The following is a 22,903-nucleotide window of genomic DNA, read 5'->3' as shown; positions in this document are numbered from 1 at the left end:
CTGAGAATCTTCTATGGAGATGTAAAAAGTTCCTTCCCAGAGAAAAGAAAGAATCCGTGAACACTCGACTTGAAGAATTCCAGATGACTTTATTAAAGAAGACTTAATAGAAAGTTGTGATAATAATTTAATTTATATGGTATTGTGCACTTCACATACATTGAATATAATTAGGGTGCCAGTTATATAAAGGCTCACCCTTGTGGCTCATAGTATTTCCAAAGCGAAAAACACTGTAACAAACATTTTTTGCAGATATTTCTATTGACATTACATTCTGTTTTCTGAATTTAGATCTGTCTATTGCCAAGAGGAAGTTTGCAGAATCATTAAATGAATTTAAGTTTCAATGCATTGGAGATGCGGAGACAGATGATGAGATCTGTATAGGTGAGTTTCATTTATATTCTATTTACTGCAGGGGAGCTGCACAAAGTACCAAAGGGATGAAAGCAAATTGGTGGCCTCTTTTTCTGTTTCTTGATTTCCATTGCTTTAAATACCTTTGGTAATAATTATAATAATGGATGGGATTTATATAGCGCCTTTCTAATACTCAAGGCGCTTTACATCGCATTATTCATTCACTCCTCAGTCACACTCGGTGGTGGTAAGCTACTTCTGTAGCCACAGCTGCCCTGGGGCAGACTGATGGAAGCGTGGCTGCCAATCTGCGCCTACGGCCCCTCCGACCACCACCAATCACTCACACACATTCACACACAGGCAAAGGTGGGTGAAGTGTCTTGCCCAAGGACACAACGACAGTATGCACTCCAAGCGGGATTCGAACCGGCTACCTTCCGGTTGCCAGCCGAACACTTAGTCCATTGTGCCATCTGTCAAACAGGGTCAAAATGGGGCATGATTGGTGAAAACTTTGTGTACTTGGTGAATAAAGTAATTGGGCGTAGAAACAGGCCCCTCGGCCCAACTCATCCTTGTTGACCAGGATGGCTTATATAAACTAGTCCCATATGCCTGCATTTGGCCCATGTCCCTCTAAACCTTTCTTATCCATGTACCTGTCCAAGTGTCTTTTGAATGTTGTTATAGTATCTGCCTCAACTACTTCCTCTGGCAGCTCATTCCATATGCTCACCACCCTCTGAGTGGAAAAAGTTGCCCCTCAGGTCCCTATTAAATCTTTTCCATCTTACTTTAAGCTTATTTCCTCTGTTTCTTGATTCCCCTATTTGTGTAAAAGACTGTGCGTTAACCTATCAATTCCCTTTATGATTTTATACACTGTTACAAGATCACCCCTTAGCCTCCAGGTCTCCAAGGACTAAAGTCCTAGCTTGCTCCGGCCCTCTAGTCCTGGCAACCTCCTCGTGCTCAGCGTGAAAATAGATATTTGGCAAAAATGCTCGATATCGTTGGGGATTTTAGGAAGAAAAAGTGAAGTGAAGAATCACTGGAATTATATTTGATAATTATGACTTGGAGAGACAACTAAGTAGGGCATGACTAATTTTTACATGTTATTTTTAAATGGAATTTGAAAGAAAATAAATTCTGTCCCTGTGAGCTACATAGCTTGTCATTTTCCTTTTTCCTCCAGTCACCATCTCACCCTGGCTCAAAAGACAATCTGAAGTTGGCAATTTGTAGCTCCGACAGTCACGTTGGTAGGATGTGAGTGAAATGTAAGAAACTTAGGGAGAAAGTGTAGGTTCAATATATTGACTTTCTTTCTTCATTGCTGTATCATTTTAAAATCCCATGAAGATTGGTTTGGGATTGAGGGCAGCATATTAAATATTGCAAAAGTCCCTGTTATTTTCCTTTTAAAGTTGCTTTTAACAAAGTGATTTATTTCAGGACATAATCCAAATTTTTATTGGTCAATTTCAAGCCACTACTGTGGTCCTGGATGAGTATTTGCCTTGGTAAACTACTCTGTGCAAGACACTCTGCGTCTACCTGATCTATTCCTCTCATGATTTTATGCACCTCAAAAAGATCATCCCTCCTGCACTCCAAGGGATAGTCCAAGCCTGCTCAACCTCTCCCTATAGCTCAGTCCCCCAAGCCCAGGCAGCATCCTCATAAATCTTCTCTGTACCCTTTCCAGCTTTCCAATAAGATGGTGCCCAGAACGGAACACAATACTCTAAATGCGTCCTCACCAACGTCTTATGTAACAGCAACATGAACATTCAACTTCTATACTCCATACTCTGACTGATGAAAGCTAATGTGCCAAAAGCCTTTTTGACCTCCTGCACCAGTAGATACAACCCTCCCCAGAGCCTTAATTCTTAAACTTAGACTTCCTCTATTTGCTCCATAACATTGATTAGTTAGTGGAGCTGAGCTGCAGTCTTCCACACTTGACGACTAGGTTGCATCCACAATTGGCTTGCTCTGCATGTTGTGCTTAGATGAAAATAAATCTGTTAGTTTATAAAACATTTCTCCATGTTTCCAATCATTTCATTTGTTACGTACTTTTCGTTCGGTGGTTTTCTCCTTCACTTAAGTTAGGTGCTATTCACAGAGTCCGACATTCTGTTTGCTCTTGCATGAAATATTATATCTTTAACTAGCACTGTGCTTAAGGCAATCTTCATTATTCTCCTCCACCAAGCATTCCCGCCCTTGCTTTGAAATTTTAATTTGTTTCCCCAAGTAGTAATTCCTCCAACAAAAGCTGCATAATGATTTGGGTTTAGTTTCCATCTGGCTATGGCTTTTCTTGAATGGAAAGAGCCATAGTTCATAATTGAATGAGAGATTGTTAATCTCTCATAAATGATTCCTAAATGTTTCAGGACTTTGGTTTTGATACTGCATTCATAATTCAGTATTGTACTCCCACAAAAATGTCATAAATTGAGAAGCTTTGGTTAGTTAACATATTTATTCACAGGATGAAAATGTCATGGTTAAAATTCAAAGGTTCATTATGCAGAAACATTTTGCATTTGGCTTTCCCTTTGATCCGAATGGGGCTACTTTCATATGCCGGATCTTCCATTGTTCTCATTAACAATGATGTCTCATAGTCACAAAGTGGTACAGTGTGGAAACAGGCCCTTCGGCACAACTTGTCCACACTGACCAACGTCCCATCTACACTAGTTCCACCTGCCTGCATTTGGCACACACCCCTCTAAACCTGTTCTACCCATATACCTGTCTAATTGTTTCTTAAACATTGCGATAGTCCATACCTCAACTACCTCCTCTGGCAGCTTGTTCCATACACCCACCACCCTTTGTAAGAAAGATTTACCCCTCAGATTCCTTTGAAATCTTTCCTCCTTCACCTCACACCTCAAACCTATGTCTTCTGGCTCTCGATTCCCCCACTCTGGCCAAAAGGCTCTGTGCATCTACCCAATCTATATAGCTGAGAAGTAGATTCATAGATGCGGACAGCACAGAAACAGACCGTTCAGCCCAACTAGACCTAGTGGCTATTTTCATTTGGCCCATATCCCTCTAAACCTTATCTATCCATGTACTTGTCCCAATGTCTTTTAAACATTGTAATTGTATCTGCCTCTTCCAACTGCTTTCGCAGTTTGTGTGGAAAAACCTGCCCTTGAGATACCTCTTAATTTTTTTCCCTCTCGCCTTAAATCAATGCCCTCAGGTTTTAGACACCTACCCAAGGAAAAAGACTATGACTGTCTATCCTATCTATGCCCCCCATAATTTTATAGTCCTCTATAACGTCACCTCTCAGCCTCCTTTTCCCTGGGGAAAACAATCTTAGCCATACGATGAACAATAAAGGAGCCAGGACAAATTCCCGTTGCTCGCCACTCATGACAGGCCTCCAATTTGAAAAGCTACCTACCACTATCACCATCTGTCTCCTACCATCAAGCCAAATTTGTATCTAATTTGCTATCTTGCACTGGTGTTATCACATCTGATTGGATAGCATGCAAAACACAGCTTTGCACATGACAATAATAAACCTGAACCTGGGTATTCTCACCTTCTAGACCAGTCTACTGTGGAGATCTTGTCAAAGACCTTATGAAAGCCATGTGGACATTGTCAACTGCCTTCATTGTGTCCTCCTCTTAAAAAACGCAATCAAATTTGTGAGATTTGATTTAAAAAAAGCCATATTGACTATCCCTAATCAGTCCTTTAAAGGAGAGTAATGATAGTCACATTAGTTGTTTCTTACCTTCATGTTGCTTGAGCTGTGGCCTAGTTTTCCTTCAGGTGGTTTTTGTTTCATTTGTTTACTTAAGAAACTAATTTTTGAATGTGTTGTTTCTTCTTGACTGTTTTTTGACATTTTTATTATTCATTCAACTTCCTTTCCATTCTCAAGAGAAAAAGGATGAAATAAATTTACTCCGCTCAACAACATGGCCAGAATTTAAGCATATTAATATTAAGCATATTATTTTTGAAAGGTGCCACTGCCTCTCTCATCCATAGCACATCAATGGGACAGATTTACAGCAAGCTAATTTCCATGAAATATTTTTGTTGTTGAGATGTTATCCTGATACTGTAGAGATCAGAAATCAAAATAAATAAAGTGCCTGTAACCACCAAAGTTTTGTCAGTAAAGTTGAATCAATATAGATATTTACAGCAATCATTCACTTAAAGCAGAATGAGGAACCATGTGGACAAAAATGCTGGAGAAACTGCTGGTGAGGCAGCATCTATGGAGCGAAGGAAATAGGCAGCGTTTTGGGTCGAGACCCTTCGTCTGTCTGAAGAAGGGACTCGACCCAAAAAAATTGCCTATTTCCTTGGCTCCATAGATGCTGCCTCACCCGCTGAGTTTCTCCAGCATTTTTGTCTACTTTCGATTTTCCAGCATCTGCAGTTCCTTCTTAAACATGTGGAACCATGTACTGCTTTCTTTCTGAGTTTTGAAAGTGTTATCCTGATACTGTAGAGATCAGAAATCAAAATAAATAAAGTGCCTGTAACCACCAAAGTTTTGTCAGTAAAGTTGAATCAATATAGATATTTACAGCAATCATTCACTTAAAGCAGAATGAGGAACCATGTGGACAAAAATGCTGGAGAAACTGCTGGTGAGGCAGCATCTATGGAGCAAAGGAAATAGGCAGCGTTTTGGGTCGAGACCCTTCGTCTGTCTGAAGAAGGGACTCGACCCCAAAAAATTGCCTATTTCCTTGGCTCCATAGATGCTGCCTCACCCGCTGAGTTTCTCCAGCATTTTTGTCTACTTTCGATTTTCCAGCATCTGCAGTTCCTTCTTAAACATGTGGAACCATGTACTGCTTTCTTTCTGAGTTTTGAAAGTGTTATCCTGATACTGTAGAGATCAGAAATCAAAATAAATAAAGTGCCTGTAACCACCAAAGTTTTGTCAGTAAAGTTGAATCAATATAGATATTTACAGCAATCATTCACTTAAAGCAGAATGAGGAACCATGTGGACAAAAATGCTGGAGAAACTGCTGGTGAGGCAGCATCTATGGAGCAAAGGAAATAGGCAGCGTTTTGGGTCGAGACCCTTCGTCTGTCTGAAGAAGGGACTCGACCCCAAAAAATTGCCTATTTCCTTCGCTCCATAGATGCTGCCTCACCCGCTGAGTTTCTCCAGCATTTTTGTCCACATGGTTCCTCATTCTGCTTTAAGTGAATGATTGCTGTAAATATCTATATTGATTCAACTTTACTGACAAAACTTTGGTGGTTACAGGCACTTTATTTATTTTGATTTCTGATCTCTACAGTACATGGTTCCTCACGTTTAAGAAAGAACCAGCATTTTTGTCTATTTTCGATTTTCCAGCATCTGCAGTTCCTTCTTAAACATGAGGAACCATGTACTGCTTTCTTTCTGAGTTTTGAAAGTGTTAGCAGGTCGAAAATATTCTTAATACAAAGCGCACACTCCTCTACCGCAGGAAGGTGAAAATAGTGCAGTGAGTCACCAAATGAATGAATGCCATCTAATTGATCCTGCACTTTCTTTTATTTTCTGTACTATGTAATTAATGCCAATAAATACACATGCTATTGTATTTGCAGAATCATTGTTCAATTCCATTGTTAGTTTGGGGAGAAATATTAGTTTTATTGACTACTTTATTCTTTTCCTTAAAGCAAAATCGCTTCAGGAGTTTGCGGGCGTTCTAAAAAACCTTGAAGATGAGCGAGGACGTTTGGTGAGTAGTATTTTGATTGGTATTTTGTAACTATGGTCCATTCTTAAAAGAGACTAAAAAAGCTGAAATAGAATCGTGAAATATTGTAAGGGCAATATAAAATATACTATTTAAATGTTTAAAGTAACAGGCGAATAGGGATCATTGTGGAAAAAGTGTTCCATTTGAGTTACTGGTGCAATTATGCCCTCTTCTGGATATGTTGAAAATATATGCTTGAACTCTAAAATCATCTGATTTAGGTTGAAATATTTTCATTAAAAGGCACATTTTAAGTTTTATCCTGATGTAGGATCAATTATATGGGTGGATGGGTCCAGAAGGTGTGGTTGCTACATCAGTTTTTTTGCGATGACTCCCTGGAGCAATAGTCTTTGATGAACACCTGCCATCTACATTGTGCAGAGTGGAGCGTGAATGAGGTCAATCGCCCTTGTGGAATTGGTGGTGGTGTTGGAAGTTGCAATATGAGAGAAAGGATTACATTGGGTAAGATGGCTAAGAAATTGAATTGTTCATGAAAGGACAGGCGGGTGTCATTCAAGGAGATGATTGATGGTGGGGTGGGGGGGGCATCACATAAATGGAAGATTGGCTGGTTGGGCAATGGATCAAAGGGATAGCCTGTGAGTTTTGTAGTGGGAGCAAATTGCTCAGAAAAACTGAATAATCTACCTGGAGGAAATGGCATGTGGTGTATCCCTTCGTTATCTCACCTCCTCCCCAGTCAACAATGGGCCATTGTGAGCTCCATCCTTCCTTGGTCATCTGTCACCGGCCCTGCTTTGTTGCTTTGCCTCCAGTTTCCTCCCCTACATTCAGTCTGAAGAAGGGTCCTGACCCAAAACATCACCCACCCTTTCTCTTCAGAGATGCTGCTGACCCGCTCAGTGACTCCAGCACTTTGTGTCTATCAATGGCATAAGTAAGGTGGGGTATCATTTAAGTAATGCTACAGCAGGCTTTGCAGTTAAAGGTTACAGGAGTCTTTCAAGTCTGTCCATTTGGAGGTTTTGTGTCATAACTGTGTTGTCTAAGTGACATTAGCATTGCATACTATTTGACTATGCATCATATGATTGGAGGGTCTGAACCAAGACTTTGAAAAGTCCAATCAGTACCAGTGTACTGATTAAACTTTTGATAATATTCTATCATCTAGCACACTAGGCTATATGATAGAATTTCTAGGCGTTGCTTGTGCTTTCTGTATTAATACTGACATATAACTGTTTGAAATACCCTTAGATGTTACACAAGTATAATGAACTAACATGGCCCATCTAGAAAGGGAACTGGCTAGATTAAATGGACATCAGATTCAATAGAGCCCATATTTTTATTAATTGGAATCATAATAGTTGAAGGAGAAGGGTGGCAACTTCCTCCGAAGCAGCCAAGGAAGGGCAAGAAATGCAGATTGCCAATGTAATTCAGGTTGCAAGAAAAACTTAAATACAGGTACTACTCGATTCTACTTCTTAAAGCTATGAATAAAAGTTTATCGTAGTTGTGATCTGTGAAAAAGGATTGAGTCCTGAAAAATAAATGTAGAAGTACATTGCTATATCTGAGCTGCGAGTCGGCTGCCTCGTCTGCAGCGGGTTCGTTGTTTTGACTCTTTTTGTTTTTTTTAGTATGTCCAAAAGTATGTTTTAGTGTTTCTCTGTATGTCCTGTGTGGGGGGTGGTGGGGGAGAATAGGGGGAAACCGTTTTCAGGCACCTACCTCGACGGAGATGGAACTGTTTTCCTTGTCGCTTCTTCGCCCCCCCTCCTCACGGCCTTACAGCTGATTTAGTGCGTCCTTTCCCGAGTCGGGCCCAGAGCTTCAGCAGCGGCGCAGCAGGGACAGTAACATTACGGACCCCCTTGCCGGGGGTTATTGGAGAAGCGCTCCGACCGCTGGCTTACGGCCTACAACATCTTGGAAGCCGCGGTCTCCGCTAAAGAGGTGGCCGATGTGGGAGCTCCGGGCCGTGGGGTTTGCTCGACCTGTCCCGCCGTCGGCGTTCTAACCATCCTGACCAGAGGGCTTGAACATCGGGCCGTTTTGTAGCAGCAACTATGGAGGGTCAGGGCCCTCCGTACAACGGGTGAACAAGGGAGGAGGAGGACTGTCTGAACTGTATTGCCTTCCACCACAGAGAAGAATGCTGTGTTGAATAATGTTGTGTACTAGACTAAGTGGGACCCGTTGGGTCCCTGTCACATGGGAGGCCTGGTCCCCCAACGCAGCCCATTCCCCAACGCAATATTCTACCACTCACCTGTTCCCCCAACGCAACCCATTCCTCCAACGCAATATTCCACCACCCACGCCTATCCCCCTTCCATCAAATCCACTCCTCCCTGTCCCCCTCTCCCTCTACTCCCCCCCCCTCTATCCCACCTTGCCCATCACCCTGGACCCCTTCTACTCCCCTCCCTACTATCCTGCACTCCACCACTCCTCTGCCCCACTCCCCTCCCTCTTCCCTGTCTCTCCCCCCCTCCATCCCTCTCTCCCTCCCTCCCCCTCATCCCTCTCCCTCCATCCCTCCCTCCCTCCGTCCCTCCCTCCTCATCCCTCTCTTCCCCCTCCCTCCCTCATCCCTCTCTCCCCTGTACTCTCCCTTCCCTCCCTCCACTGTCTCCTCTCCCCCCCGCCCCCGTGCTGTGTGCCAGGCTGCGGCGCTCCATCTTTCCGTGTAATGCTGCAGTATGTTAGGGCCGCTCCCAGTGTCCACACCCGCGGGCAGGAGCCGCTGGAGCGCGGGACCCACGGTGTCCTTCACCAACGGGTAGACAGCAGGGCTCCGCGCTGCCCCCCCCCCATCTCCCTCTACTACCCCATCTCCCTCCTCCCCATTTCCTGCATTCTCCCCCCCTCACTCCCATTCCCTGCCCCAGCACCTGCCCAGATTATGGAGCAGCGCCAGGGCCTGGTTCTCGTACTTCACCTGGCCCTGGCTGTAGGCGGCCAAAGCACTCATGGACATGGGCCTCAACGGAGGGGGCAGGGGGCAGGGTGGTAGGCGGCCGAGCCAAAGCTGCCCGCAGAGCAGGAAACAGAGGTGTGTGCTGCAGAATGGCGGCGGCTGAGCGGCCCCCGAGGCGCTGGTACACCTTGACCCAGGCCCTGGGCTTGGGCCCGACTCCATTCTCAACTCGGCTGCCACCTGGGGTCCAGTCCAGGCCCCAACTTCATCTCCTGGCTCGTCCCTGACCTCGGACCCAAGCTCGTCCTTGGTTCCAGCTCGGGCCCAGTCCCCGGGCTCGGCGCGTGGCACCACCCTCCCCACTAGCTCCTCGGGTGGCGGCGCCACTCCTTCACCATGGGGGCGGGGCTACTGCTTGAGGCGGGGCTGCTTGGGGCGGAGCTGCTTGAGGTCCCTCCGAAAGTCCGGTTGGAAACCTTTGCGATGGCGCAGGAAGGGGCGGACCATCCCAGGGAGTGACAGGAGACTAATCCACACGGCGTCGACTGGCAGGAGAAGAGATCGATCTGCGCACGCGCGGTTATTAAGATTTTTAAACCTCGCTAACTTTTACGACATTCAACCGAACGGAATGAAACTTGGCGACTCGCAGCATAGGAGAACAGTGAGTGAACTGTTGAAAAACCGTAGCGCTATCGCGAACCGTTTTTGCACAAATAGAAAGACCGCCAAACCGGAAGATAACAAGATCAGAGTTTTAGTTATGTATAGATTGTGTCCTTTTTTAATTGTAACGTTGCATGGTAAATTATATTTCACTGCACCTTATGGTGCATGTGACAAATAAATTTGAACTTGAACTTGAATTTGGAATGTCTTTGATCTTTGATTTCAGAAAGCTGGGAAAAATGTTTTGCTTTTGATCAGTTTTCAAAGCTAAACGTCAGAAACAATTGCTGTGAATGTATTTGCATCAGCTTTAAGTAAACATTAGACTAAGTGGGACCCATTGGGTCCCTGTCACATGGGAGGCCTGGTCCCCCATTGCAACCCGTTCCCCAATGCAATATTCCACCACCCTCCAGTTCCCCCAACACTACCCGTTCCCCCAACGCAATTTTCCACCACTCACCCATAGCCCCCAACTGTGCAGGCGCGGCTCATTTCCCCTCATCCCCAACACTCACTCCCCCTCCTCTTCACCCTCCTTCTTTCCCCTTGCCTCCTCCCCTCCTCCACTCCATCCTTCACCTCTCCCTCCCTCTCCTTTCCACTACCCTCTGTCACTCTCTACTCTCAGTCACTCCCTACCCTCAGTCACTCCCTCCCACCCTCCATAACCCCTCTCCCCTCCCTACCCCCCTGACCCGTTGGACCCCGTTTCCCCAACGCAATATTCCACCAGTCACCCATTTCCCCATGCAACTGTTTCCACCATTCGCCCTTTCCCCCAACGCAATCAATCTTTCCCACATGGGGAGGGGGGCAATCGGCACTTCCCGGAACCAATGAATGGACTCGGCGTCGGCACTCCCTTGAGCCAATCTAACCTTCCCACATGAGATGGGGTGGGGGGGGAGCAAAAATCTCAATCTCTCCTTACTCCCCTTGAAACTGCTGACACCATTGTTTCCCTGTCACCTCTCCCTCCCTCTCCTACGTTCATAGACACTTCCTCTCTCATTAAAATAATATTTCTTCTCCCATCCCCATTGTTTTTTTTAAACCTTTAAATACCAATAACTTGTGAAATATAACATCAAATCTGAAGGAAACTTATTATATCCATGACGGAAAAAATCTAAGGTTCTGCAAAAATGTTAGCGCTACTGTGTACAGTTTTGGCGAAAATACAATCACACACACACAAAAGACGAGACTTATAATAGTATTTAGATAGATATATTGATAGATATATTAGGGAAAGGAAATTTTTCACATACTCATGTTAAGTTTCTCTTTTTTAAATTTCCATTTCTAATGTTGATTTATTTTCATATCAGATTGAGAATGCGGGTGATGTCCTCATCAGTCCATTGGAAAGATTTCGGAAGGAACAGATTGGAGCCTCAAAAGTAATTTGCCCAATTTTTGACTTTGTTTCTTCCTTCACCTTCCACTTTCCCAATTTGTTGACCACTTCTCCTTTTTCATTCTTTTTTTACTTCCAAAACCTCTACTCCAAATATAATTGAGATTGGCTTGTAAGACGTGCACTTCCATTGGTCGCTTCCTCTGGCAAGTTTGTTCACTTTCTTATCAGGTTGCCAAATGACACGTTGCAGCTGAATCTCTTTAGAACTTAATCGGTGTCCTAAATCCAGTTATTGTGTTACATATTTAGGCAAAATAAAAGTATTGTCAACAGTATTGTCAGTTTATATTTGCCTCGTTTATGGTAGCTGTAAATACACAAAATTATTAAATGAGAAATAAGTAGCTTCATTGTGATTGATTTTCTTGGTATAAAATTTGCCGGGCAGTCTTTCTTTGAAATGGTTTTTGGCTGCAGACAATAAATCTATCTGATTCATTAGGGGTTATAATTATAGGAAAGGTATGAATACTTTTGACATTGAACACTCCATTTGACAATATGACTGTTCAATTTCAATTCAATTTTAACAAAGTTTTGCTGAATCAGCGTAAAACTTCTACAGAAACTTTGTACATACCATTTAATTAATGAGTAGCGATTGGGCTTCCTACTTGCTGCCATTGTATCGCTGCGATTCCCTTGCTCCCAGCTAAACTTTCACTACATGCCATTCCTGGAATTCCTCCCGGAATGGCCTCAATCATTGCTGCCTGAAGTTAAAGTGTGAAGACTTAGTTACTCTATTCAAACTTGAAAAGGATTCTGCTTAAGCAACCAGCATTTTTATAAGTTTTCAGCAACTTCGTAACCCAGTGTAAATAAAAAAACATATTTTTACATGTAAGGTACACAAAAATGCTGGAGAAACTCAGCGGGTGCAGCAGCGACGGTGGGCGGCGCGACTCTCGTCAGCAGCGGCCTCTGCAGTCCGTCTGCGTTTTTATTATTTTATGTCTATGTTTTTATGTAGTTTTTGTTATTTTTTGTTGGGGTATGTGTGTGGGGGGGTGGGGGTGGGGGTGGGAGTGGGGTGGGAGGGAGGGGGTAACTTTTAAATCTCTCCCTGCATGGGAGACCCGACCTTTTCTTTGTCGGGTCTCCGTTGTCGTTGGGGCTGCAACGAGGAGCGGCCTCCAACAGGAAGACCGGGGGCTCTGGTGCCGACTACTCACCTCACCGTCGCGGAGCTGGCCGAGTCCAGAGTGGGTGGAGCGGTGGTGGAGCGCTGCTGCGGCCCGACCTCCGGAGCTTCGGAGGCTGCAACTGCGGGTCTGGTGGACGGCAGCACCGGGAGCCCGCGGGTCCCTGGAGGGAGACCGCTTTTCAGGGCTCCCGCAACGGCGACTTCTCCTGCCCGAGTTGCGGGGTTGAAGAGCTCCTGGAGCGGGGCCTTACATCATCGCCCCGCACGGCTTGGAATGGCCGCGGGACTCTGCGAGCGCACGCCGGGGGCTCTAACATCAAGAACCCGGTGTGCGACCTTGCATCACCCGGCGTGGCTTTAATGGCCGCGGGACAATTCGCCATCGCCAGCCGGGGGCTTTGACTTTGACTCTGACTTCGGGGGGGAGAGTGCAGTGGAGAGATAAGTTTTTTTGGCCTTCCATCACAGCAATGTGATGGATGTTTATGTAAATTATGTTGTGTCTTGGGTCTATTTGTTTGTAATGTATGGCTGCAGAAACGTCATTCCGTTTGGACCTCAAGGGGTCCAAATGACAAATAAATTGTATCGTATCGTATCGTATCGTATCGTAGCATCTATGGAGCGAAGGAAATAGGCGACGTTTCGGACCGAAACCCTTCTTCGAAGAAGGGTTTCGGCCCGAAACGTCGCCTATTTCCTTCGCTCCATAGATGCTGCTGCACCCGCTGAGTTTCTCCAGCATTTTTGTGTACCTTCGATCTTCCAGCATCTGCAGTTCCTTCTTGAACACATATTTTTACATGTATTCTGACTTGAAACTTATAGCAATTTCCCCTGTTGTGTTGTTTATAACTTCTGGAAATCATCCATTTCTGTGTACCCTGGCCATTTCATTCAGATGTTTTTGAACTACCATATCAAATCACCTCTTAATCTCTTTCCATGTGAAAAGCATGAACTGAACTCTCTTGCCTGAGTATTTGTAGGATCCAGCTGGTAAATTGAAATGTTTTTTTTTGCTCATCTTTCCATTCTGTAGGAGGCAAAAAAAAAATATGATAAGGAAACAGAAAAGTACTGCAGTGTACTGGAAAAACATTTAAATCTATCATCCAAGAAAAAGGATTCTCATCTTCAGGAGGTAATTATTGTGTACCTATATGTGCACTGAATTACAATTTTCTCAACATTATATTTTTCATCTTCAACCTAGTTTAATGCTGTAAACCTCTTAATTAGTTTCATTACTAATGACCCTTTTTTATCTGTTAATTGTAACTGATCCATGTGTCTGTTCCGAAAAACCTATCATCCACGGTCCAGTTATTTTACCAAACAAAGGGAGACTTTATGCAACGTGAATATTTTATGATTAATACGCTCCATACCAAAGAAATAATATGATTTTGAAAAATCCATTTCTCATGCTCACTGTGCCTGCAAACAAGAAGTTTATGAGCATATAGTATTATTCGTTGATAATATTTTTCAAGTTTATGAGGCCTCAATAGGCCCGACTATGGGTGGACAAGTGGATGGGGACTGGACTTTGTGCCTTCCCTCATAATGGAAACCATTGTGGGGGGATGTTTTTTATGTTTATTGTTCAATTCTTTAATGTTGTGTCTTATCTTTATCTGTGTGCTGCGTGGCAAGACAAATTTTACTACACCAATTGGTGTATGTGACAAATAAATGTCCTTTGTCCTTTGTCCGTTGTCCTTTATATAGTATTATTTGTTTAAAGCCTTTGGACAGGAAAGAGTTAGCATGGTCTGGCCAACCAGACAAATGAGGCTTGCTCAGGTAGGTACCTTGGTCGGCGTAGACAAGCTGTTATAGACAAGAGTTATAAATTATGACTTGGGCTTGTAGAAGATTGGAAGTGTTTAAAGAAGAGAGGTGATTTTTTGAAAGATCATTGAATTGCACTAAGTGGAACTGGCACAGAAGATGCTTGAGGTCGATCAGTCATAATCATACAGGATAATAGGGTAGGCTTGAGAGTCCAGATGGCCTACTACTGCTCCTATTTCATTGTACATGTTCTTGATATTCGGGAAACCTATGCAGACAACGACCATAGATACTGTTATCAGCCGTACAGCAATTCTCCTTCAGGCATGATTTGCCTCGCTTATGCACCCATTCTGTCTCTGTTGGTAGATACTGCAACTTTATCTTGAATGGTGTTAAATTGAGAAAGACAGGTCTTTTTTCTTTTTTTAAACGATGGATTGACGTATTTGGAAGCAAATTATTATTTTATGTATAGCACTATTATTTACTATTGGAGCTAAATTTGTATGATTTTCATACGTTGAATGCTATTTTGGTTTCTGTAAAGAGTTTCTCTTATAGGCAGACAGTCAAGTAGATGTCGTCCATCAACGTTTCTACGAAGTGTCACTGGAATATGTATTGAAAGTTCATGAGGTCCAAGAGCGAAAGATGTTTGAGTTTGTGGAACCAGTAGGTGAACATTTCAAATCAAACTGCATTACAGCACTTAGTCGAGGTTTGATATATCTTAAATGACTGTGCTTTAGGCTGCTAATTCTCTAATTATTTGATTATAATGAGTGCTCCACATTTGAATACTAGCTTAATAGCTGTATTTCAATTCCCATTAATTTGCTCTTTGTTTATCCACATTTTTCACAGCAAATGTCTTACATGGACCAAACATTTATCTACTTTTATTGCTTTGAGATTCCTAATTAGGAATTGTGCAAAAATCGAATCTAGCCATTGAGAATCCAATGGTTTGTTCAATCTTGGTAATTACATTTAAGTTTTTATTCCAATTAAGCTTTCAGGCATGTGTGCCTCAGTTAATGAGTCAGTGAAATGGAAGCACACTGTCAAATGTGGCTGACTGGTTACTAAGGCCCCCAAGTAAGAGGTTGTAGATGATAACGAACATTACATTTTTATGACTGAAATATTTTGTGATTTTTCTTTTATAGTTGCTTGCATTCTTACAAGGACTCTTTACATTTTATCATCATGGTTATGAACTGGCAAAAGACTTTGGACATTTTAAAACTCAGCTTCAGATCAGCATTCAAAATGTAAGTAGAGGCACATTTACCCTGATCCACATAAGAGTTGGAAGAAATTTTTACTTTGTTTTTACATACAATAGGTTTAATATTACAATAATTATATCTCCATTCATATGAACGGTTCAAATGATTAAATAGCTTTTGCAACAAATAAAACAATGGAGAAGAATGCTCCACATATCACTTGGGTTTGCTTGGTAAATAAAAGTAGGAAGAAATCAACATATCCTTTAATCTTTCACATGATACAAGATTTTTAAGTGCAGGAGTAAAAAAAGGTTATTCGTGCTTTTGGAGGCATTTTGCCAGCTATAGGGAGAAAAGACTAAACTGTTGCATGTGAAGCAGAATGACTTCACAAAGTGCAATGCAATTCTCACGTGACTGAAAGTCTTGCTGGATGCCATTTCGTTTTACATGTTACAACAAAACATCTTTTCTCATTACTGACAAGTTAACAGTTGACTTCAGGCAACTTTTCTCTTAGTCCTTAACCTTTTCAACCCTACTTAAATATTTGAACACCATCTGTAGCACCGTTTTTTTTCTCTTTATATGTGTGTGCAGTATTTGTTTTGTCAGTATTATATTTCACTTTGTTTATTGTATTGCTGTCTTATATTTTTATAATTAACTTTTGTTGTAATTGCTGCCCTCTCTCCCTTGATTGTATTGACCTGTTTAATGTGGCTTTAACAATAGACAGTAGATAATAGGTGCAGGACATTTGGCCCTTCAAGACAGCACCGCCATTCAATGTGATCATGGCTGATCATCCACATCAGTACCCAGTTCCTGCCTGCTTCCCATATCCCCTGACTCTGCTATCTTCAAGAGCCCTATCTAGCTCTCTCTTAAAAGTATCCAAAGAACCGGCCTCCATAGCCCTTTGAGGCAGAGAATTCCACAGACACAACTCTCTGTATGAACAGCTTGGCTAGTTTGCTCCTCATTTCTGACTTTAAGTTATAGTTGGAAATCTTGAAACAGCAAAGGTTCCAGTGCTGACTACCACTCAGTATTGTAATTGCACCCAGCCTTAACTTCTAATAAAAATGTTGTTGTATTCCATGAATTCAATTACAAGTTCTATGCTGAAGCCTTGTTGCTTTGTGCTTTGCAATAGTCTTTTGCGTTACACATGAAATGCCTCTTATGGGTTTAAATATACATTGTAACAGGATCTTTACTTTTTTTTTAATGGAATCAAACAAATTACAATGGCATGATATTCCTTTTCTGAAACTATATTTACTGCATCTTACCCTTGGTTAAAACTAGTTCATCTTTGTTTTATAGCTGTTAACTTGTTTTGTCCATTGAAAGCAGAAAGATATTGACTAATAAAAGGATCTTGAGCACATGGTGAAAATACGTTGTTTCATTCAAGTTAAGTTGAAAGTATGATTAGTTTAGTTTAGAGATACAACGGGGAAACAGGCCTTTCACCCCACCGAGTCCACACCGACCAGCGATCCCCGCACATTAACACAATCCTACACATGCTAGGGACAATTTACGCATACACCAAGCCAAATAACCTACATACCTATACGTCTTTGGAGTGTGGGAGTAAACCGAATATCTCAGACAAAACCCACGCGGTCACGTGGAGAATGTACAAACTCCGTACAGACAGCACACGTAGTCGGGATCGAACCCTGGTCTCCTGCGCTGCAAGCGCTGTAAGGCAGCAACTCTACCGCTGCGCCACCATGCCCACCGAATGATTTAGTCTGGTTTTAGTAAGCTACAAAATTTTAGAATGATTTAGCTTGGTTTTAGTAAGCTACCAAGTTTTAGTCTGTTAAACTGCCTGTATGAAGTATATTGCAGATGACTTGTTGAAAAGATTAATATTTATTTAGATGAGGTTTTTTTAAAAGTGCTGGTTTCAATGTGTGTTGAGTAAGAACGTTAAAGATTCTTCAGGCGTGAGATGCCTATCTGTGGGAAGGCTTCCCGACGGGCCGCAGCTGTGGACGAGGAAAGCGGCTGGAGGCCTTTATCGAGGCGCCTTGGTCTCGATGCCTCCTGGATTGCAGCGAAGAAGCCTGGGTCTGGGCCTGGTCAGGGTCTCACGGGTAGAGGCCTGGGTCAGGCGAAGCGGCCGACGGAGCCCGCGTCTGGGGCCCGGGTCGGCACCACGGAGGCGTGAAGTGGGGGGTCGGCAGCGGTGAGGCCTCGGTGGCGGCAGTGGAGAAGCCTCGCGATGATGGGACATCGACGGTGGTGAAGCCTCCAGGCAACGGCGATGCTTCGCGGTCGATGAGAGCGTGGAGGACCGCCGTGAGGGGGGAGGAAGAACAATGGAGGACCCGGCATGTGGGGACCGCCGGGAGGGGGGAGGGAAGGAACAATGGAGGACCCAGCATGGGTACCTGTTGGGTGGGGGAGGGGGCAAAAGGAGGAGCTGGCGTGCTTTGTAAATTTGTCAGCGCCGTAGGTGGCTGCTATTTGTATACATTGTGTATGCAAGCAAAGAATCTCTCTGTGCCTAGTCACATGTGCCAACAAAGTGTTCCTATTCCTATTCAATCAATGTCACTTGTGAAAATTGCCATGCATATGAAGTAAGAATGCCTCTTTATGCTAATCTAAGATTGCTTGCATCTTTTTATCAATGATGCCACATTCATTTAAGCATATCGCTTCAAATACATGAGAGAGAAATATATATGCCAATATGTTTGTGATCTATGGGGCTCTCAATTAACCATCAGTTGGTGTGAAGACACGACCATCCCATTTTACAAAATAATTGAAGTTGGTGATATAATTACATACATTTTAATTCAAAAGTTTTCACCCTGATGGAAACCAAATTCAGAAGTACAGAATCTATAACAATAGTTCCCTTCGTTATCACCTCTTCCCGAGCAATCAATGGGCCATTAGGGTCTCCATGGTGTTCTGTTGCTGGCCCTGATTTGTTCTGGCCTTTTCCCACCTCTAGTTGCCTCCCCTTTAATTTTAGTCAGAAGAAGAGTTCCAACCCGAAACGTTACCCATCCCCAGAGATGTTGCCTGACCCGCTGACCAGCACTTTGTGTCTATCTTACTGTGATGACTGCTGCATCTATTTACAGACACGGGACAGGTTTGAAGGCACACGACCTGAAGTTGAATCATTAATGAAGAAAATGAAGGAGAACCCTCAAGAACATCAGAGTATCAGCCCTTACTCAATGGAAGGTTATCTTTTCGTACAGAAAAAAAGTATGGACACATAGTTATTACTAAATGTACACAATCGTTGCTTTGAAAATTCTTCAGAAATTGCAAAGGAAATTGCATTGCTCTATATGAAATTATTTTCTAAATATTTTCCTTTCTAGGTCCTTTTGGATCCAGTTGGGTGAAGCACTACTGCACTTATCAAAAAGAGTCAAAACAAGTTACCATGGTGCCATTTGACCAAAAAACTGGAGGAAAGATAGTAAGTTTTTTTTCCAATTGGAGTGCATTGTTCTGGCAGTGTACATTTCCATGGTAGAAATCATCTTCTTTTGGCCTAAGTAAAACATTGACATTTCAGCAACAGAATTAAAGAACTCCTGTCTCTAATAATTTTGGTAGAATGCAATCTGCAGGACCTATTGTTATTGATCATATAAATTAAACTTGCTTTATCGTACATTATTTACAAGAGCAAGTTCTTTAACAGCAACAAATTATCTCGCTGATTTTTATTAACTTCATCACTAACTTCCAACCTGCCCTCAAATCCACGAACTATCTCCACCTCTCCTCCACTTTCTTGATCCCCTGTTTCCATCAGAGGGACAGATTATTGATTGACATCTACTCTAAACCCACTGACTGCCGCAGTCATCTGGACTACCCCTCCTCCCAATCTGCCTCTTGCAAAGATACCATCCCCTATTCTTAATTTCTCTGTCTCCGCTCCCAAAATGAAGTTTTCCATTCTAGGACATGCAAGATGCCTTCTTACTTTAGTAAATGTGGTTTTTCTCCTGGTGTCATAGATAGATCCTTTACCCACATCTCCTCTCTTTCTTCTCTCGCTTCCCCACCAGCCTCTGCATCCAACACATCATTCTCCAACATTTCTGCCACCTTCAATATGATTCCAACACTAGTGGCATCTTCCCATTCCTACTCCAATTTGCTGTCAGCAGAGATCTCTCCCTCTGCAACTCCTTGGTTCACTCATGCCTTTCGACCCAAACCGCCCCTTCCACAGATACCTTCCCCTGTAACTGCAGGAGATTAACATCTGTCTCTATACCTCCTCCCTCACTTCCATCCAGGGGCCCCAGCAGTCCTTCCTGGTGAGACAGAAGTTCACAAGCACCTCTGCTAACCTCATCTACTGCAGTCAATGCTCCTTAACATCGGCACGATCAAGCATATACTAGGCGACCACTTCCGCTTGGTCCACTAAGCCTGCTGGATCTCTTGGATGATAATCATTTTAAATCCCCTTCCCATCCTAATCTTTCTGTCCTGACCTCCTCCATTGCCAGACTTAGTCCACACGCAAGTTGCAGGAACAACACCAAATTTTCTGCTTGGGTAGCTTACAGTCCAACGGTGTGAACATTGAGCTCTACAGTTTTAGGTAAATAACCAAAAAAACATGCCCCCCCTCCCCCTCCACGCACAACATTCTCACCCTCCCTTCTCCCCCTTGCTCCACTTGTATGCACACCCATTTCTCCATTTCCCCTGCCTCTATCCCCTTCCTTATCTCACACTTTTTGTCTCTAACCTTTGTCCAACCATCTGCAAATCAAAACCCTCCTGTCACCTGTATCTATCCAACTTTCTGCCCCTATTACAATCAGTCTGAAGAACGGTCAGAATCAAAATGTCGCCAATCCATGTTCCCCAAAGATACTGCCTGACCTGCTGAGCTACTCCAGTACTTTGTCTTTTTTTGTAAACCAGCATCTGCAATTCCTTGTGTGTAACTTTTGGCAGTATATTCATAATAAGTACATAATTGAGGTACTGAATAATAGATAAATATTATGCAAAACACCAAGGTTAACCACTGCTCTTTTTTCAAAATAATATTTGTTACATCCATCTGTGAGAACAGATGGAACCTTAGTTTTACATCTCATCTGTGAAACAATGTCTTTGCCATTTCCTCACCACTGTAGTAAAATAACAGCTTGGATTTTTGAATACAATCTCCAGAGTATATTTTGAACCTATAACCTTCTGACTCAGAAGCATACTACCAGCTGAGCCACAGCTGACAATCTAACATAGTTTCTCAAACTTTAGATATAACATTTTTTAACAATTTCTGCTCGAGTGAAAATTATCCCATTCTTTGAGTACTTCATTCTTGTATCCTTCTCACAAGCCATCAATGTGTCCTGTCACTGGTTATAATGACCAAAGTTACATGCAATATCTAATTAATGGAGTCAATAAATTGTAAATCAAATAGGCTCCAGCTCACAAATCAAACTATTGCACAGTAACAGTCATAAAACAATTAGAACCTAATCTTGAATTATGTGGTTAAAACAATAGAACACAAGTCAGGAAATTATTCTCAAGATGCTTAATTCCCAGGCCAATTGCAGCGTGATTACCATTTCCGTTCTGGTTGCCAAGACACACAGGAATTATTCACATGCTGTAATCATTGCAAAGGAAGCCAATCACCAGTGTCAAATGACTGAGTTGTGAGGGCAAATGGGAGAAATTAAGTTTTAAGCTTGTAAGGAGGTATTAAAATTATCACTTGTGAATGGTATTTAAGATAATTCACAGATTGGTATATTAACAGAAAATTTTATTTTAGCATCTATTTGATACTTCTGTTTGTGAAAATAAGTACCAGATGAACAAAAACTAAATATTATTAATGCATTCAATTTGAAATGAAAGCAGAACATATTGAAGAACGTGGTAGGTCCTGCAGGGTCTGAGCTTTAACATTTTGGGTTTGTGACCTGAAACATTGACACTTTTCCTCTCTGCACAGATGCTACTAGGCCTGTTATATATTTCCAGCACATTTTGTTTATAGACGATAGACAATAGGTGCAGGAGTAGGCCATTCGACCCTTCGAGCCAGCATCACCATTCAATATGATCATGGCTGATCATCCACAATCAGTACCCTGTTCCTGCCTTCTCGCCATATCCCCTGACTCTGCTATCTTTAAGAGCTCTATCTATCTTTTCTAACACTAATTTGTTTTCAGGATAAATATACTCCCATCACTTTTTCATCTTTCTCCATTCCATAAGGTTAATAGCTGATCCATGTTCTTAACTTTATCATCTCTCTGTGCTCATTGCTTCCCAATTTGGAATGGTATGATTAGTAGATTTTAAAATATAAATCCCAGAATTATCTGTGGAATTATCTTCCACAGTCCTGTTAATGTTTCTTACAGATGTGACCACAGAAAGATCTCTGTCAGATGGGAATGGTCATGGAAGTGGAAAGTAGTGATTACTTATTGTTACTTCTTTGGCCACTGTTTCAACTAAATTTGCTAGTTTTAAATCCTGATAATGGAATAAAAGTATGTTTTTCAATCCTTATTTACAAAAAGAGTGCCATAGTTAAATAGCTCTATGGCTATCAATGTAAGCCCTATCATAATCGAGAAAATGGCTCTGTGAATATTGGTGATATGTTCATCTTCATTGTGGATATTACAAATGGAGCTTGAAATCAGGTCTGTAGATTCAGAATTCTTTGGCAGGTCGTGCAAAATATTTTCATTATACTGAAAGGAATTGATGTAGCCTTTACTATCTCAATTAACCACATTCAACATTTTTACTATTATGTTTTTATTTATCAGATACTTGAGTTTTCAGGTGGGTTCAGTTAAGCTACAGTAAATAATTAAATTAGTGTATAAACAATATTCATGACATGTCTATCTTAAACAGCGTGCATTATGATGTTACTTTGTAATGTATGTTTATTGCACCTGTTTAATAAAAATCTTAATTTGATTTAATATATTCAGCAGCAGCCCTGAGACATTCTATACCCATTGGCATTTATACCTGTCCCTGTGCTGTTTTTGTGTATTCTTTTAAAATAAATTTATATGACACTAGACGGGGTGAGGGGGAGGGAGAGGAGAGGGGGGAGGGGAGTGAAGAAGGGGGAGAGGGGGGGGGGGGTGCAGAGGAGCGGGGAAGGGGCGGAGAGAGAGGAGGGGGGAAGGGGCGGAGAGAGAGGAGGGGGGAAGGGGGGAGAGAGAGGAGGGGGGAAGGGGGGAGAGAGAGGAGGGGGGAGTGGGGCAGAGTGGGGGGAGGGATGGGGAGGAAGGGGGGGCAGAGAGGAAGGGGGGCAGAGAGGAAGGGGGAGGCAGAGAGGGGGGGAGGCAGAGAGGATGGGCCCTCTCCTCCCCCCCCCCCCCCCCCCCCCCCCCCCCCCCCTCCCCCCCCCCCCCCCCCCCTCTCCTCCCCCCCCCCCCCCAGAGCCCGGGGAGAGGGGGAGAAAATGTAACGTTAGATTTGAAAAATAGGTAACAGTTAGATTTGAAAAATATTTCAGATTCGTGAACAATTTTAGTAAAAAGC

General features: G+C 42.8%; 1 protein-coding gene across 6 annotated transcripts in view; it reads left to right on the top strand.

Annotated features, from left to right (window-relative positions):
* The window catches only part of LOC116978300 (rho GTPase-activating protein 26-like), a 143,866-nt gene that overhangs the window by 40,877 nt on the left and 80,086 nt on the right, over nucleotides 1-22,903 (top strand). For all 6 annotated transcript variants that reach the window (XM_033029350.1, XM_033029348.1, XM_033029347.1 and 3 more), the window contains exons 3-10: nucleotides 295-390; nucleotides 6,070-6,131; nucleotides 11,055-11,126; nucleotides 13,336-13,437; nucleotides 14,658-14,768; nucleotides 15,266-15,370; nucleotides 18,454-18,583; nucleotides 18,703-18,803. In XM_033029350.1, coding sequence (XP_032885241.1) covers nucleotides 295-390; nucleotides 6,070-6,131; nucleotides 11,055-11,126; nucleotides 13,336-13,437; nucleotides 14,658-14,768; nucleotides 15,266-15,370; nucleotides 18,454-18,583; nucleotides 18,703-18,803 — 779 coding nt within the window. The remainder of the gene's footprint in view (nucleotides 1-294; nucleotides 391-6,069; nucleotides 6,132-11,054; nucleotides 11,127-13,335; nucleotides 13,438-14,657; nucleotides 14,769-15,265; nucleotides 15,371-18,453; nucleotides 18,584-18,702; nucleotides 18,804-22,903) is intronic.

Source organism: Amblyraja radiata, chromosome 11 (genome assembly GCF_010909765.2).
Source record: "Amblyraja radiata isolate CabotCenter1 chromosome 11, sAmbRad1.1.pri, whole genome shotgun sequence".
NCBI lineage: Eukaryota > Metazoa > Chordata > Chondrichthyes > Rajiformes > Rajidae > Amblyraja > Amblyraja radiata.
This window is presented reverse-complemented; position numbering and strand designations above follow the sequence as displayed.